Below are 16634 nucleotides of genomic sequence, written 5' to 3'. Positions count from 1 at the left end.
TAAAAAGTCAATCAAAATCTTATCAATGCAAAAAAAGTCATCAAAATGATGTATTAGTTTTAGTGATATAAAATGTCACATCAAACAAATGGAGTTGTGAACCATTAAAAAACAAAGGGTTCATGTAATAATTTTTGGTACCTCATATGACACTGATTGAGTTGTATAAGTGGGATTAGACGGAATACGGGTATCACATCGGATGCAATACCATTTGTCAAAAGAGTCAACTTTTGTTATCAGTCATAAGATTCAAAAAAAAAAAAAAAATTACATATATATGGCCCAGTTAATCGATATTTTTAGAGGACTCCTTTGTTATTATTTTAAGAAAATTTTGATTTTAGTTTTATGAGAAATATACAAAACTATTAAAAAATTAATTATTATTATTTTTTCTTAAAAAGGTTTTAAAAATGGACAAAACTTAGGTACAGTACTTATATGTTATTCTTTAGATTTTCCTATTAAGATTCTGCCATATGATTTTTCTCATGAAATGAAAATGTGTTTTTTAGTTAAGTAGCCACATAACAAAATCTTAAAAATGGAAGATAAGGAACAACATCTACCCTTAGGCTTAGGGTTAAGACATTGGTTAACATTCTCTATATCTAAAATGACACAACCACAATAGATTTGTTCGTGTAAACTAATGAATCATTAATATTTGTATTTTCTTTTTTGAAAAATGTACATTACGACTTATAATTGGATATTTATTAATCCTTAACCTGTGCTCTTGGGCCACTTATTTCAGTGTGTTGTCAATGTCCCCAACAAATGATATAAACACAACATTTACCATTAATTAAATTCACAATAACTTAGGGATTATACCTAATAACAGTGGTCATTCATGATTTAAATTTCACTTTCCATACAGTTACTATTATTAAAGAAAAATAAAATCCAAAGGGTTATTAAAGACAGAGGGGTGGTGATTTGTAACGTGGTCTTGAGGGGAATAAGGTAGAACAATAGCAAGTACCTAATAAATGAGAGGCCCTGTCTCTAAGGACTAAATCTTCCCTCCTCATAAATACATGAGCAAGGACAAGTATGTGTGATTTTAACCGTTCCTTTTTAAACCACTCACATGAATTATGCCTCTTTAAAATCTCCTTTATTCTGAGCCTTTAAAGAAATTATCTGCTCTCTTCTTGTTTTGTTTTTGAGGAATATCTGCACTCTTCTTTGCAATATGAACTTGGAAAAATGACAATTTGTGTCATTTCCAATTTCTATAATAACCAAAACATGCTAAAAGGAAGAGCTGTTTAAAATTGGAACTAAATTGACTCAACAAAGACATTAGCCTTAGTAACGTCCACAACATCTATACAATGAAACATTTCAATATTTCATGGGTTAAATTTTGTTCCTTTAGTAGTCTTGTCTTTACTTCAAATTCAAGACATATTGTTATGTTTTATCAATGAAACAAAATTATGTATTATTTGTCAAGAAGGACGTGGTTTTGGTATCAATAGATGAGAGGGAGATTTGAACCTAAATTCTTTTTAGGGTAAAATGTAAAATTAACCATCTAACTTTCTTTAGATTTTATTTCAATCCTTTAACTTTGCTTTTGTTCATTTCAATCTTTTAGCTTTCAAGTTTATTCAATTAAGGCTTTTTAATCAACTTTTGTTATATGCTATGGTTAATTTTTCAAATTTTATAAATTAAAAAAATTCAATTAATGATTGAAAAATATTCTCTAGATTTTTTTTTTCAAAAAAATTTAACAAATATTAACGGAAATGCCTTAATTGAATAAATCTGAAACTTAGAGGACTAAAATGAATAAAAGCAAAGTTAGAAGACTGAAATCTGAATAAAGTTAGAAGGTCAGTTTTGCATTTTCACTTTCTTTTTATTAGAAGAATTAGATAATACAATTGATATACAAAACTCTTGATTTTATTTTATTTTTTATTATTTTAAAAAGTCCAACTTCAAATTTCAATACTAGCTCTAAACCACTGTATGAGGCAGAAATTTAGATGCATGGCCGCATGGGCTATGTTGTACTTACTGATATCAGGAAACACAAGAAAGTAAAACATGGGGCTATGTCAAAAACCATGAGTTGAATTTTTGATAGCTGCAACTTTCTATGTCACAACTCACAACAGCCATATTAACTATATATATTTATTAAACTTTAATTTATAAAATAATTAATGCATTGTAACATTAATCATATTTCAATGTTAAAAAAAAAAATTAAGTTGACAAAAGTACTGTTATTTTCGGTTGGTATGAGAGAGCATTAAATAACATTAAATTCCTCAAACCTACAATTAAATACACACAGCAATTCAGGCCCTACCAGTCCCATTTTCAATCCATCTTCTCCTTTAAATATCATACTGAAAAACCTCCCACCGATCACATTTAACACCTACCCCCATAGAAAACAAGACACATTCACAATCCCAAAAAATCATTCAAGCCCACATCTCTACAAGCTGTTACAGATCCGATGAGCAAGAAGATCATGAAGTTGCCTTCTCTTTTCAAGAACAAAGAAACAACAAAGCAGCCATGGCAATGGCCCTTATGTAAGGAGCCAAAGACCCTTTCTTTCCGAGCTAGAGATGACATGTTCAAGACAGTGAACTCCATGTTCTTTGACCCTAGTAATGATGGGGTTGAAACACCTGATTCTTGGTTCACAACCTCTTCTGAGTCTGCAAGCTTTTCAACTGAGTCTGAGGACTTGGATAATGGTGAGTCATTGGAGATGCTAGTACGTGGGGTGAGGTCTGAGAGGCTGTTTTTTGAGCCTGATGACACAAGCTCGATCTTGGTGAAGGCAAAGGATGATGGGTTTCCATTTAAAGAAAGTGTAGTGTTGGCAATGGAGTCTGAGGATCCATACTTTGATTTCAGAAGGTCAATGGAGGAGATGGTTGAAACTCATGGGCTGAAAGATTGGGAGTGCTTGGAAGAGTTGCTAGGGTGGTATTTGAAGATGAATGGAAAGAAGAATCATGGGTTCATAGTTGGAGCCTTTGTGGATCTGCTTGTCGGTCTTTCTTCCACTTCTTGTTCTGATTCAACTTCTTATTCTTCTGCTGTTTCTTCCTTTTCTTCTTCTCCATTATGTTCTTCTGAGGGCCAGAATGAGATAGAAGAGATAGAAGTACAACAGATGGTAATGCCTTAGTTTTTAATGTATCAATCACTTTTGTGTATATTTAGCAGGTTAAAAAAATAGTGACAATATATTGAGATATCAATGTTCTCTCGCTTTCTCTATCTATGACTTATACTGCTTTCTTAAATGCAATATCAATGCTCTGTCCCTGAACAGCAAAGGGGGTGAGAATGGGAGAAAGACTTAGATATTGGGGGCAATGCTCTGGTATGAAGGGTGGGCTCCATGGTAGGACTACGTGTGGGCCCATCTCTCAACAGGAGGGAGCATTGCTCTCGTTGGTCTTACCCTTAGGTTTAATTATTGTTTGGCAAAATTTAGAATAGTAATCTTGAAATTTTTTTTCCTACAGTAAATTTTACGTACTCATTATTTTTTTTACATATTCGTTATTTACATTTTACACACATTTTCTTTAAAGATCATGTTTCTAAAACCTTTTGAAATCGTGTTTTTAAAATACGATTTTAGTAAAATTAAGAAAACACAATTTTGTAATTTTAACTAAAATTTTGCACTCTTTAAAATTGTGTACTTTAAAAACATTATTTTATTTTAGTTCATGTGGCATTATATATATGGTAAACATGTAATAAACTTCATAAACAACAAGATGAAATTGAAAAAGATTAATTATTTTTTATCTCTTTTTCTCAATGGTCTTGTGGGATGGGTGGGTGCACACGTGTGAGTAATAGGAGAATGTACGTGTGATACTTTGTATAGAAACATGCTACATTGAATGAAAAATTGACCAATGTACCTTTGGTGGTAGTTTTCAAAGTTCTGAAAAATAATTTCCTGACAAGCAGGAGCAGCTACTCTTCCAGCTTGAATAATTGTGGAACAATAATAATATAGACTCACAGCATAATTTATAACCAATTATTAAAAAGATACCTTTAGCCATTTGTTAATAGCCTATTTTGTACTATTTTAAGAAAATATTGATACTACTCTTCTGAAATATAAAAAGTTGTCCGAAAAATTAATTACTTTTTTTCTATTAAAAATTTCTAAAATTATTTCCTAAATCTATACCCTTAAAATATCCATTAACATTTTTCATTTATATATTATTATTATATAATAATAGGTGAAGCTGAAAGAAATTCCAATTAGAATTTCAAATTAAAGTTCTAATTTTACGTCATGTGTCTTAAATTATTTATTCTTAAAGAGTTTTATTAATTTCTTAATTTTAGAATGAAATGTGGGACCACATCATAAATATTCATCCAAGTGAGTTATTAAGTACAAAACCAAAGAGTCTAAAATAAATGAATCGTAAAAAAAAAAAAAAAGTGCTTCATAATAATTTTTAAAAAATGGACAATTTATATTTTATACCTAATAATATTCTTATAATGTTTTTTATAAAGAATTAATCAAATATAAAAATGACTATCAATAATATTTAAATTATATATAAATAATTATATTATATATCTTATTATATATTTTTAAATATATTCAAGGATATAACTTTAATAGTAGTAGACGAGAAAAAGTCTTATCTGAGAATTAATAAAACCGGTAGTCTCTGCGGTTGTTATCTCTTACACAAAAATTAGTGTACGGATATCCGCGTGAGACTTCCACTTCGCTAGCTGTGTTGCACAGGCTGTTGCTCTCACTATAGAAGTAAATGGACCTCCTGTATTGTGAATCCATAACCTCTCATGTTTTTGTGCAGGACATTATATGTGGCAGCCACAAGACTTTTGGCACAAAAGCTGTGCCCTTAAATATGTTCGAATCTCAATTATGTATGATTCTCATTTTATAACTCTGTTAGAGCATCTATAGCAGTGAAACTAAAAATTTAGCAATTTGACACTACAAAAAGTTACTTTATTTATTTTACTTACACACATGTTACAGTAGTTGATCTATTTTAGCTTTCAACACAATAAAATAATATAAACATCACAATAAAATAAAATATCTACTTCAATAAAATAATATATCCACTACACACAACCATCACAGCCACACATACAACCGGGCAAGGAATAATTTTTTTTTTTTTTTTGCTCTAAGCTACAGTGCACATCTATCTATAGATGTGCACTGTAGCAAGGAAGCTAAAAAAAAAAAAAAAAGTTTTACCTCTATTGCTGTATGGTTATTTTTGTGTTTTGGTGGAGCTAAAATAACTATATAGTTTTTTAGCTCCACTACTACAAGTGCTCTTATATAGTCCATGCTAAATAATTAATGATTATCTTAATAGATCAAGCAGAGAAGTGTTCCTCCATTTTAAAACTACTTGATAATTTTTATAATCAATCACTGCTCTCCCTTGGTGCGGTGGTTACTTTACAAGTATAAATACTTGTAGGGTGTAGAGGGCAAAGACCGAAGAGGAGGGAGTTTCACACACATATACACCTAGATTTGGCTAGACTAGAAATTCTATCTTGTATCAAAAAAAAAAATTATAATCATTAAATTTTAATAACTTCTTTTTGAAAAATGATAAAAAAGAAAAAGAATAACAACCAAGTTCTTTAAATAAAATAAATTTAAACTATGTTAAAAAGTAAAACTAAGTACAGATCACTTTTTTCTATACTAAAACAGAGCAATTCAGGATGAGCAACTTACATACTCTATCAAATGATATCCTTGCGGAGATTTTTTTAAAAGCTGGAAAATATTTGAAAAAAAAACATATCAATAATATTAAACATAAGTATAAATGTTTCTTATGTATCTAATTGAGGTTATCTTTTGAAATATGGATTCTTCTATGGTACCTTGGAGGTTGGTACCTTTTTTTTTGGATAAGTGGTATGGTTCAGACTAAGGTTGTCAAAATCGGGATCCTACGTAGGATCGTGGGAGGTAGGTAGGATCGAAAATCGTAAGATCGGATCGTGGATCGTAAGATCCTACCTATTTTCAGATTTTAAGCAAAAGACCTATTGATAGTGATTTTGTATGTTATATAATCACTTAAAATATGAATCCATCCATTAAAAAAAATTGCATCATAAAATGTAATTTGCACGCACTACATCGTTCTTATGTCATTCTAACGAAGCAAAATATATTTAATTTTTGACATAATGTATCTAAAAAGTTCAGTACATGTTTAATTAGCAACTAAGTACCAAAATATTATCTACATATATGGAAAATGTTTTCCAAATTCTAAGTTCCAAATCCAAAATAAGTTAGGCTAGTTAGCATATAAAAACTAGCTAACTACAATTTTACAATATGTAATGCAAAAGAGAATTCTCAATCTAAGGTAAACTAGCTAATTAAATAATGAAGATCATGTTTCATAATTTTTCAAATTTTACTTAATTTAGTTAACAAAATAGAAAAATAAAAACCTTAAAAGCTTTGTCAAAATCATATACACAACACAACAATATGGAATCAAGCTATTAAAGTACAAATAAATGATAAACTACTAAGTACTAACTACCAAAACAAATTACCAGAAAGCTTAAAGGCAACAATGGCTCATGGCAACATCATTGAGAGGGCTGAGAGATGCTAGGTTTTTGACAGAAGAGTTAGGAGGCATAGGATTGAGGTGCTGGGTTTTTTTTTTTTTTAAACGTTAAAATTAAGTTAAGAAAGCTTAAAGGCAGTGATGGCTCACCATTAACAAGGTTGAGAGGTGCTGGGTTTTGATAGAGAGCTGAGGAGGCGTGGGACAGAGGTGCGTGCTGGAACTATGTGTTTCTAAATAGTTTAAGTTTTGTTTTTGAAAACGTTAAACTTATACCATAGGTTTTTTTTAGATTTTATGTTGACATCGGGGTAAATTTGGGACTTCAACTCATTATTGGGCTTCTAAAACCCGTTGGGGTTATGGGTTTAGGGGTTTAGGTTTACCCAAATGAATCCCACTTATAAAAAAAAAAAAATTCAAGCCAAATGGTAGGATCGGTAGGATCCCATAGGATCCTATACGATCCTACCTAGGATCCTAACATTTTTGCGATCCTGCTACGATTTTAAACTTTTTGGTGAGATGGGATCGTAAAATCGTGCGATTTTACAATCCGGACCGCGATTTTGACAACCATGGTTCAGACTATGATCTCAATTGTGGTTATCATTTGAAATATGGATTCTTCTATGGTACCTTTTTTTTTGGGATAAATGGTTTGGTTCAGACCACTGTTTTAAAAACCGGACCGGACCGGCCGGTCTGACCGGTTCAACCGGAAAAAACCGGTGCAGTCCGGTCCGGTTATATGTCTCAAAACCGGTCAAAAACCGGGAAAAACCAGAAATTTTGAAAAAAAACGGTTTTATTTACGGTTCGGTTTTTAAAACCATGGTTCAGACTATGATCTCAATAGTTTATATCAAGTGTTTTAATTTTTTGTCTTTTGTCTTTTTTTTTTTGGAAGAAAGATTAAATCGCTTAAAATTTTTTCCTACTAATAATTTACAGAAAACAAAAACTAAATTTGAAATCCCTCATTCAAAATGACAATAGTCATTTAGTTGTAATATTTGCAAATCTTTTATACAACTTGCTTTCCGGGAATTACACATTGATATTATTACTGTTAGAGGCAGTACTAGAGAGGAATGAAACAATTTCGAACTTGTTGACATTGAAGAATTCCCTGCAAACGGAGAAACTAACGTATCAAAACTGATCATTCTGCCATTTCCAGAAGATGAGCAATCAGAATGCTGGAAAAGAATCAAATCCAGTCAAAATATAGCAATAAATTCAACAAAAAAAGTAGAGGAAGGCATAAGGATTTGAAGGAGATATGGTGTAGGAAAATCAAGAGGCATTTAACTTAGGCACATCACAACGCCTTAGCCATGTCATAGCAACCCCAAGAATGGAACAAAAGCATACGGCTATGGCAGGTCTTGTCAAATAAGACCCCACTTTGTCACAACAGCCAGGGACAATAGGTTAATGCATGTTCTTTACATCAATGGTTATCCCCTTATGTGTGAAATTAATTGTGGTGGGATCCATAATATTTGGACCACTATACAAAAGTAATCTTGCACTACCATGTTAATGAGGTTGATAGATTTTAAAATGGCAACAACCAATAGCTATATAGTTCATATAAGCTATTGGATCATCAAAGACAGATATTCCCCACTGTTGCTTATATTGGCACCAAAATGGTGTCCTGGAGAAGGATATGATTTTCCATGATGACAGTTACATATATCTACTACTCATAAAGGAATGAAAAAAATTGTTGCAAATAAAACAGGCAGATCATTGGAAGTAGTTTCTTTTTACGGATAGAATTGTGTGAATAAGGATGAATTCAGACCATTGCATATCTGGCTTAGTTTTTGCTTTTATGTCCTGACATAGACTTCTTGGGAGCAAATAAAATTCTCTGCCGTGGACATTGAAATCCGTAGCAAGACTAAAGATTAATGCAATGTAGAGCAAGCTATTAGAATATTACTCCAATTTTTTACTGAAGATAAAAGCTCACCATTAGGTTTTATTTCGAGTATTGCAATATCTCGGATTGTATGGTCTTGGACTATGAAGATGTTGTGTGAGAACGTAACAACTAACAGGTAACAAGTCCCACATCAGATGTAGATCGACTACGTCAATATGAAAACTACTCAAATGACTATAGAGATCTCTAATTATGCCTAGCCTTTTGGTATAGTTCAAACTTGGCTAGTACTTCCGTGACATCTATTTATTTGGTTCTAAAAGATCAAGAAAGCACTCTACCACAACCAGGTAATCAACCCGTCAATCTATTGATCAAATCCTTCCAATTAGAGAAATCTTAGACCGGAAAAAAAAAAAAATGGACACTCTTCACTCTTGATACATGTTTAACTATCAATCAAAACAATTCACCCTTTCTACATACTACAGCAATGGTATATAGCATGTTTAAATACTTCTTTCTACTAAACACTTTGATAGTTTGGAGCTCAATGCCTACTCTAAAATCGTGCCAGCTTTTGCCAAAGTAAGATTTTGTATCTCAAAATATTGGGTAATTGCATGTAGTGTGTTGGGGTCACTATTTCTCAAGAAGAAATTCATAATCTTGATAAGAGACACAAAACATCCATTTGAGATAGATTTAATGGAAATTGATCATTTAGAATTTCAGCCTATCTATTTTAGCACAGAGTTACTGAAATTTAAATCAAATGGAATTAGATTATATAAGAATGTAAGAATAATCAAGAGATTAAATTGGGGACCCAAGGACTTAAGATATAGTGATTTAAAAAGTGACGAAAAATATTGATTTTGTTTCACGGTGGATGATTTCATGGAAGGGTTAAATGCTATTTAATAGAGTCTTTATATGATTTAAGAATTCACATAAAAACCTAGAGTGCAACTATGATTTTATTGTAGAATAAATTATGGTTAATGGTAACTTTGGGCCTGTCATAAGTTAACAAAAGGCCCAATGCCCATTAGAGTTTGTGTTTTTATTTCTCTTTTGCCTCAATTGAAGCCACATTTTAAAAGCCTATATTGACCCAATAGCTAATCCAAGTATAAAATGGATATTTTGCACTACACCTTTAAAGTGAGAAGAGAATAGTACTCTCCCCTCTTTAAGTGATACATAGCTACGAAGGAAGAAAGAAAATAAGATTTTTCAAGTGGCAGACAACTAAGGGCTTTGTTCTTGACAATGAGAGCTTACTCTCTCAAGCAATTGTATGGTCTTTGAAGTAAAGATCAAGAAAATCCTAAAATTAAGTTACTAGGATTTCAATTATGGTTCTAGGATTCAAGATTTCTTGTTGATAATTTCAAGTAGATGCACCAAAGGTATGATTCTTTAAACCCTAATCTGAAAAGTCAAAAGCACATGTGTCCAAGCATCATAGAAGTAGATTTTGATTTTGATTTTTTTTTTCCCATTGCACCACCTGCACATGATATGTATGAGATGCAGTCACAAAAGACTCATCTTTCCTTGTGTGGGACTAATAAAGCCTTAAAATGTATATCTAGTATATATTTATGTGGACGTCATCTCTTTATTACTATTTTTAATTTGTACAGTTAAGATATAATTTGTATTAATCCCTATTATTAATCTTTACATAATTTCTTGAATAAGATGTCATTCATTATGCATAATTTTCTACTTTCAGAAAATCATGTGAAAAAATGATCTTACAAGAGTTTGTGTGAGGATGAAGGTCAAACTATAATTAAAAATGAGCTAAAGGACCATGCTTAAATTTCTAAGGAGGTGAAGCTGGAGTTCTTGGGTCGTATACCATGTTTGGAAAATTCAAATTAAGGAAAGAAATCAAAGAGGCATAATCTGAAAAGGAAAAATCAGATTTGAGCACTAGTCAGTATTTTGGGCATATCTCTCTTCTCAAAAATCCAATTGACTCAAGGCCAGATGGCCTGGAACTGTGACTTAAATATCTACAACTTTTCAGTTTTTAGTTTTCCGAAATTCACTAATTTTGAAGGCCGAACTTAACTCACAAGTTGCTGTTGAAAATCTAGATGAAAATTAAATAGTCAAAAGTTTTATTTTCTTTGTACACTTTGAGTGTAGGCTTTTGAATGGGGGCTGTGGAGAATGAATTTTACAGATAGAAACTTGTATTTTATTTTCTCTAATGGCAGCCTAAAATCTTAGCTAGGGTTAGGCGTTATGTTTCTTCTATACGGTATGAATGTTCATTGTGATTCTTCCTAAAATTTGAGTTGACAACATATTTGATTGTTCAATTAGATTTATTTTGATGTATTAGTTCTTCCATGCTTTCAATAAATTCAATCATGTTTTTCTTAATAGAAATTAGGTTTTCAAGTGAATGGTTTTTTCTAAAAACTATTTTAAACACATTATTAATCTAGGTTATAATGCGTATTTGAATTTTCTCAGTTCAACCGAATCATAGGTTGTTCCTTATTTAAGAAGAATCAATTAGGAAATATATATTTCCTTAATTCACAAAGAATTTCATATCGATATAGGGAAACACCCCGATGCCCAGGTATTTAAAATACTAATTTAAACCAGTAGTTATTTAATTGTTAACAATCACCAAGAAAAAAAAATTATTTTTCATCTTCACCAAAAGTGTTGTTTAATTATGTATGTTTTTAGATCCCTATAAACTAGATTTTTTAACCTAATTAATTAACCAAGTGAATACTTAGTTTTATTATTTAGATCTAGGTTAAAACAATAAAGTCATATCATGTAAAGCAACGGAAAATAAAGAACATAATGATATGATCACCTAAGAAAATCAAAACGGTAAAAAACCTAGGAAGGATTTAACCTAACTATCCTCAAGGTAAAAAGCAAATCTACTATAAAGAATCGAAGTTTACAATAAGACTTAAACCACTAACATCCTATTGCTACCACATGTAAAACTTACTAACACGATCACGTGCAAACTCCGAATCCACGGACTCCTTCTCTATTAGGCCTTTGCAACACAAGCACCCACATTTGTGACTTTGAGACTCCACTCAAATGTTTTGGATCTCCTTAGACATTGATCTTGTATGCAGCAACTTCTACAACACCGGATCTTGAGATTCTTCAAGGAATAACACCAGTATAAGACTTTAGAGAGCTTTTGGGTACAAAACCCTAGATCTACAAAAAAGACACAAGATTCACTCTAATCTCTCAAAAAAAAAATTCTAAAAAACCTTCTCTAGGGTTAGCTTATGATGTCCTTTAAATACTGAAAAAACGGATCGTGATTTGGGCTTCAAACGGATAAGTTATGGCCTTTTTATGTTTGCTAAGTTTTGCTGATATACGACTTTCAATTGATCGAATCTAATTTTCGATTGATCGAGCCATGCAGAAATTGAATAGTAATTTCTTGCAATTACTCAATTCCAAACTTAATTCAAACCAAACTTTGAGTAAGTCTAAACCTAGACTAAATGTTTTGATCATGGTTTGCCAACATATACAAATTGAAGTTATAATACATTAGTTTCTAAAGTCTTAAAACCTAACAAATTACATTGTCATTGAATTTACTCCATTCCTTGTGGTTTGACCTTGGTACTCCAAGAAATATTGTTACGATCTCCTGCACTTGGGAGTGAGCAAGCAGGAACATATTACAAAATTCAAACGTTCATCTTGCCCACTTTGTTCTTTTTGCTCATTACATTAATACACTAACATTGTTGTTATAATAAAATAGTAATAAATTATTGCAACATTTTTTAGATGATCAAAAAAAGATTTGGATTAGCAAATGTGACTAATTTTTAATTTTATTTCATTCAAAATATTCCAAAGTGACTTAGCCTAACAAATATCAACAAAAAGCCATCAATTAATATTTAGAAAATTAACAAATCATATCAAAAGAACATATCAAAGTATTTTTGTGTTCAATTTAAATGACAATTTAAGTTTAAGAAGATTTATCTTATAATTCTTCTAAAAAATGATTGCATAAACTATACCATATGTCTTGTCAAAATCCTTGGGAACATTGACATTCATCTCCTTCATACTTTGGTATTTCTTCAAGTTTGTGTGATACATAGGTTTATATTTATGTTTATGTTAGTATTTATGTATACTTATTTTCATTTTCTCATTAATATTTAACAAATAATACTGCATTATTTGTTGTACATGGAAAATTTTTTTTTGAGTTTGTATCCTTTTAGTAATTAGATTTCTCCTTTGGTTTCCTTAATGATGTGGCATTAGGATGCCACTGACTTTTATAATATCAATTACTTTTAATTTTCAAAATTAATAGATTTAATATAATACAAGATTCCTCATTTGAATAATGATCTAAACCAAAACCTTTCTAAATCTAATCTCTATTGCTATAATTATTGCCATTGTCATTGGTGCTTGGAAAAATGATTATGTTTTTTGAAGAGAATTTTACTGAATTTAGACATAGTTCTTATTATTAGGTAGCAAATAATAATATTAGTACCACGTTCAAAGATTATTTTTTGTTGTATATTTATTGGGTTCCATTAAAATTATTTCATTGACACAAAAGTCGCTATTAGAATGACTTCGTTGCTGCCTTTGATATATATTATACTGAAATTATAAGCTCAAATTCTTTACCACAGTTACAAAAGAGAACAATCCAACAGATAAGACAAGTGATAAGACCTCCAAAGGAGGTAGTAAAAACTAACTAAATCAAGATATGACTTTTCTTAAATGTTGCAATGTCATTAGCATGCCTCAATCACCTAATATATAAACACCTTATACAATATAATTAAATTTTATGTAAAACTTGTATGTAAAAAACGTTATGCATTGTTGTAATGTTTTTTTTTTTTCATATTATTAAATATAAAAATATCTTTTGATAATGATAGGGATATATATATATATATATGGTCACATGAGGTCCTCTTGTTGGTGGCAAAATAATGATGTTATTATTGTTGTTATTTTCTATGTTGTAGGAGGTGTTAGTATTGTGATTATTGTTTTTCGGTTATTGTTATTTTTAAACATATTATATTGTTCTTTGTTTGAAAAATGTTAGTATTTCAAAGGTGATGTAATTAAAGTAAGTCTTTCAAATCATATATATTGAATTTGCATATTGAAAGGAACATAAACTAATTATTCTAAATAACTAATATATTTAAGCACGTAATTATGTTTTGAAATTGTCTAATAAGTTTTGTTTAAAATCATTGAGAAATAAAGCAGTATTGGCTAAAACCACCACTTTGTGGAATCAATTGGTAATTGATGATGTGTTAGTGATCTCATCTCATGGGATTAAAACAATGTTCAATATAATATCTATAGAGTTAAAAAGGAACTAATTAGATAGCCTAGGTGGTGATACTTAACTTAAGTCCATCTTACCGATAAAGCACTGACATGTACTTTGATTGTCTATTAGATGAGAAGTCATGTCAGGAAAATGACTCAAATTCTTATTGTGACTTATAAAGAAAATTAGGTTTCCTAGGTGAAAAAAGAAAAATTAATTTGGTCTTTTTTTTTTTCTTGGCTTGGAAGAAAAGTCTATTCCATGGAATGGAAGGAAAGCTTATTCTTTGTTATAGAAGCAACACATTTCCTTTCTACAAAGGAATATGAATTGAATATTATGAATAAATTGTACTGCAAAGAATTTAATGGCTTTGGCCCAATGGTCCTCCCTTATGAGGAGAGAAAAAAAATATAATATAATTGAGCGTGAAACCAAGTGAGAAAAAAAGGATTTTCGCTTAGGAGGTAGTGCCTAGAGAGAGAATAAGGTTTGGGTTTTATTCACAATTTTTTTTTGTGAAGTGTACAAATCAAAGAAAATTTGTGAGGTTTTGTTTGATGTTGCAAAGTGAAGAAAGAAGAAGAAACCGTAGTAAACATAGTGTAGAAAGAAGGTATTGTCACAATGAGTGTAGAGAGTGTGTATGAGAGTAAAGAAAAATAAGTTGATTTTTTTAGTTTTGAAACATGCACAAGGGGGATAAATTTGGAATTACTATTTGATTTTTCTTAATTTACACAAGACTTGATTGAGACCCAATAGGTAGACGTGGCAAAACGGGCAAGGTAGGTTGGATCAATTGGGTTCAGGTAAAAAATGGGTCATTTTGAGCGGGTTAGAAATGGGTTAAATTGGGTTGACTCAAAATTGTCACATTATTAAGTAATGCTACAAATTACTTAATGTAAAATATATTATTTTGAATTCACCACCTACATCAAGAATGAGCACAAATGAACAAATTAATATTTGTTCAATAATCATAAAATTATAATATTCCCAACATCTTTAACCAAAACAAAATAACACAACTACAAAGGAGTATAGTCTATCCTTTGAAAGTCCAATTGAAAGAAACACACAAGTTTCACTTCTACACAATATAAACATTCCAAAATGTAAAATATAAATACAAATGCGTTATTGGATAGCCAATTTGACGTAGAATAAAAACACAAGAAATTTACCATCTTAAAAACTAATTTCATAATCTAATATCAACTACGGTTGACACTCTGTATGAGAATATACATCAAAGTTGATCTTATTTATATGTGGTTTATTTTATGAATATCATGTTATTGTTAAGAAACACACTCTTGAAAATATAATCTTTTATGAATATTTTACACCACTAATTGTTTTTTATTGGATGTGAATTTTGAGAAATCAACCTTTGGATTATATTATTTTTGTACATTCTCCATGCTTACAAAATTTCAAGGTGATCAAAGACCAATAACCATATCATCAATCAATTGTTTAAATTCAAGTTTTATATTTTAAAATAATGTATAATAGATAAGTTTATGGATCAAGTAGTGTGAGCGCTCTGACATGTACACGTGGGTTTTTCCCTATTAGGAGTACACCTCAGCCGAATGGATAGGAGGTGAAGATTTGGGAGTTGTCATCTAATTTAGGTATAGGAACCAAATTAGGCCTTTTACTTACATAGGTCTTATTTACCAGATATTGGGTTTGGAGTTAGGATACAACTTGAGACGGTGTTAGGTACCCAAGACTGCCTGGCTTATGGATTGGCCTCCGTTATGGGTGGATAGACCATATTTAGATAAAGATGTTATTAAATGAGCTATAATTCTTAACCTAAACATACATCATGCATTTAATCTAAGGGAACACATAAAACATGTTAAAGATTACATAACAAAAAAAGAAACATATTAAAACCAAATCAAGAAACATATTAAAACCAAATCAAACGGATTATTATTAAAATAAGAAATAACAATTAAATCAAGCACATAAAGAAAAATCTTAAATTGAACCAAACAAGGTAAGATTGGCTAAATAAAATATGGAAAGAAAATAACCATAATTGTGGTGGTCCGTTCCCAAATACCTTGGGCTTTTGGGCCTGGACTCGTAATTTACTTGTACTATGGGTTAGGCTTATCCCACAATAGGAGGTCCAAAAAAGTGATTATTGGTGTCACTAATGGGGTACTAGTTTCACTTGGGCACTAAACTACCTTGATTCTGGCTCAACCATGAAGGCTACGAAGCAGTTGAGCCCCCTTTCTAATATCCGAACAATATTTCTTTCTCCTTGAGATGTGTTTCTCCTCACTACTCCCCTGTCTCTCTCCCCAAATTTTCCAACCCTTTCTTCTTACCGCTCCTCTCTTATTTATACCCTACTTTTAGTGGGGGAATCATGATGGAGAAATATTTGGCATGTCAGTGGGTCCCTCCGTATCGCATCACCTATCAAAGGGGACCTACCTTCTATTGTTGATATGATTTCCTAGTTACTTGTCTCATACGCCAAGTCTCGATACTTTACGGTCAGATTCCCTTAAGGCATTATATCTTGTTCTTAGCATACCTTGGAGACTTCCTTATCTGCTCGGCGAGCCCCACACAGTTTGGCTACATGGGCCTGAATTGGGCCGAGGTTATTCCAATGGATGTGGGCCTGACAATTTGGGGGCTCGCCTGCTATTCTTCGATGGATAAACCTAGTGTAGCC

General features: G+C 31.2%; 1 protein-coding gene across 1 annotated transcript; it reads left to right on the top strand.

Moving 5' to 3' along the window:
- Positions 1-2351: 2351 nt before the first annotated feature.
- Positions 2352-3251, top strand: LOC142615526 (transcription repressor OFP13). Its single transcript, XM_075788262.1, has one exon. It carries the CDS (start codon positions 2492-2494, stop codon positions 3176-3178), a length of 687 nt encoding a protein of 228 aa, XP_075644377.1. The 5' UTR covers positions 2352-2491; the 3' UTR covers positions 3179-3251.
- Positions 3252-16634: the final 13383 nt, after the last annotated feature.

This window comes from Castanea sativa, chromosome 11, assembly GCF_040712315.1.
Source record: "Castanea sativa cultivar Marrone di Chiusa Pesio chromosome 11, ASM4071231v1".
Taxonomy (NCBI): Eukaryota; Viridiplantae; Streptophyta; class Magnoliopsida; order Fagales; family Fagaceae; genus Castanea; species Castanea sativa.
The sequence above is the reverse complement of the archived record's forward strand: the minus strand, read 5'-3'. Positions and strand labels throughout refer to the sequence as shown.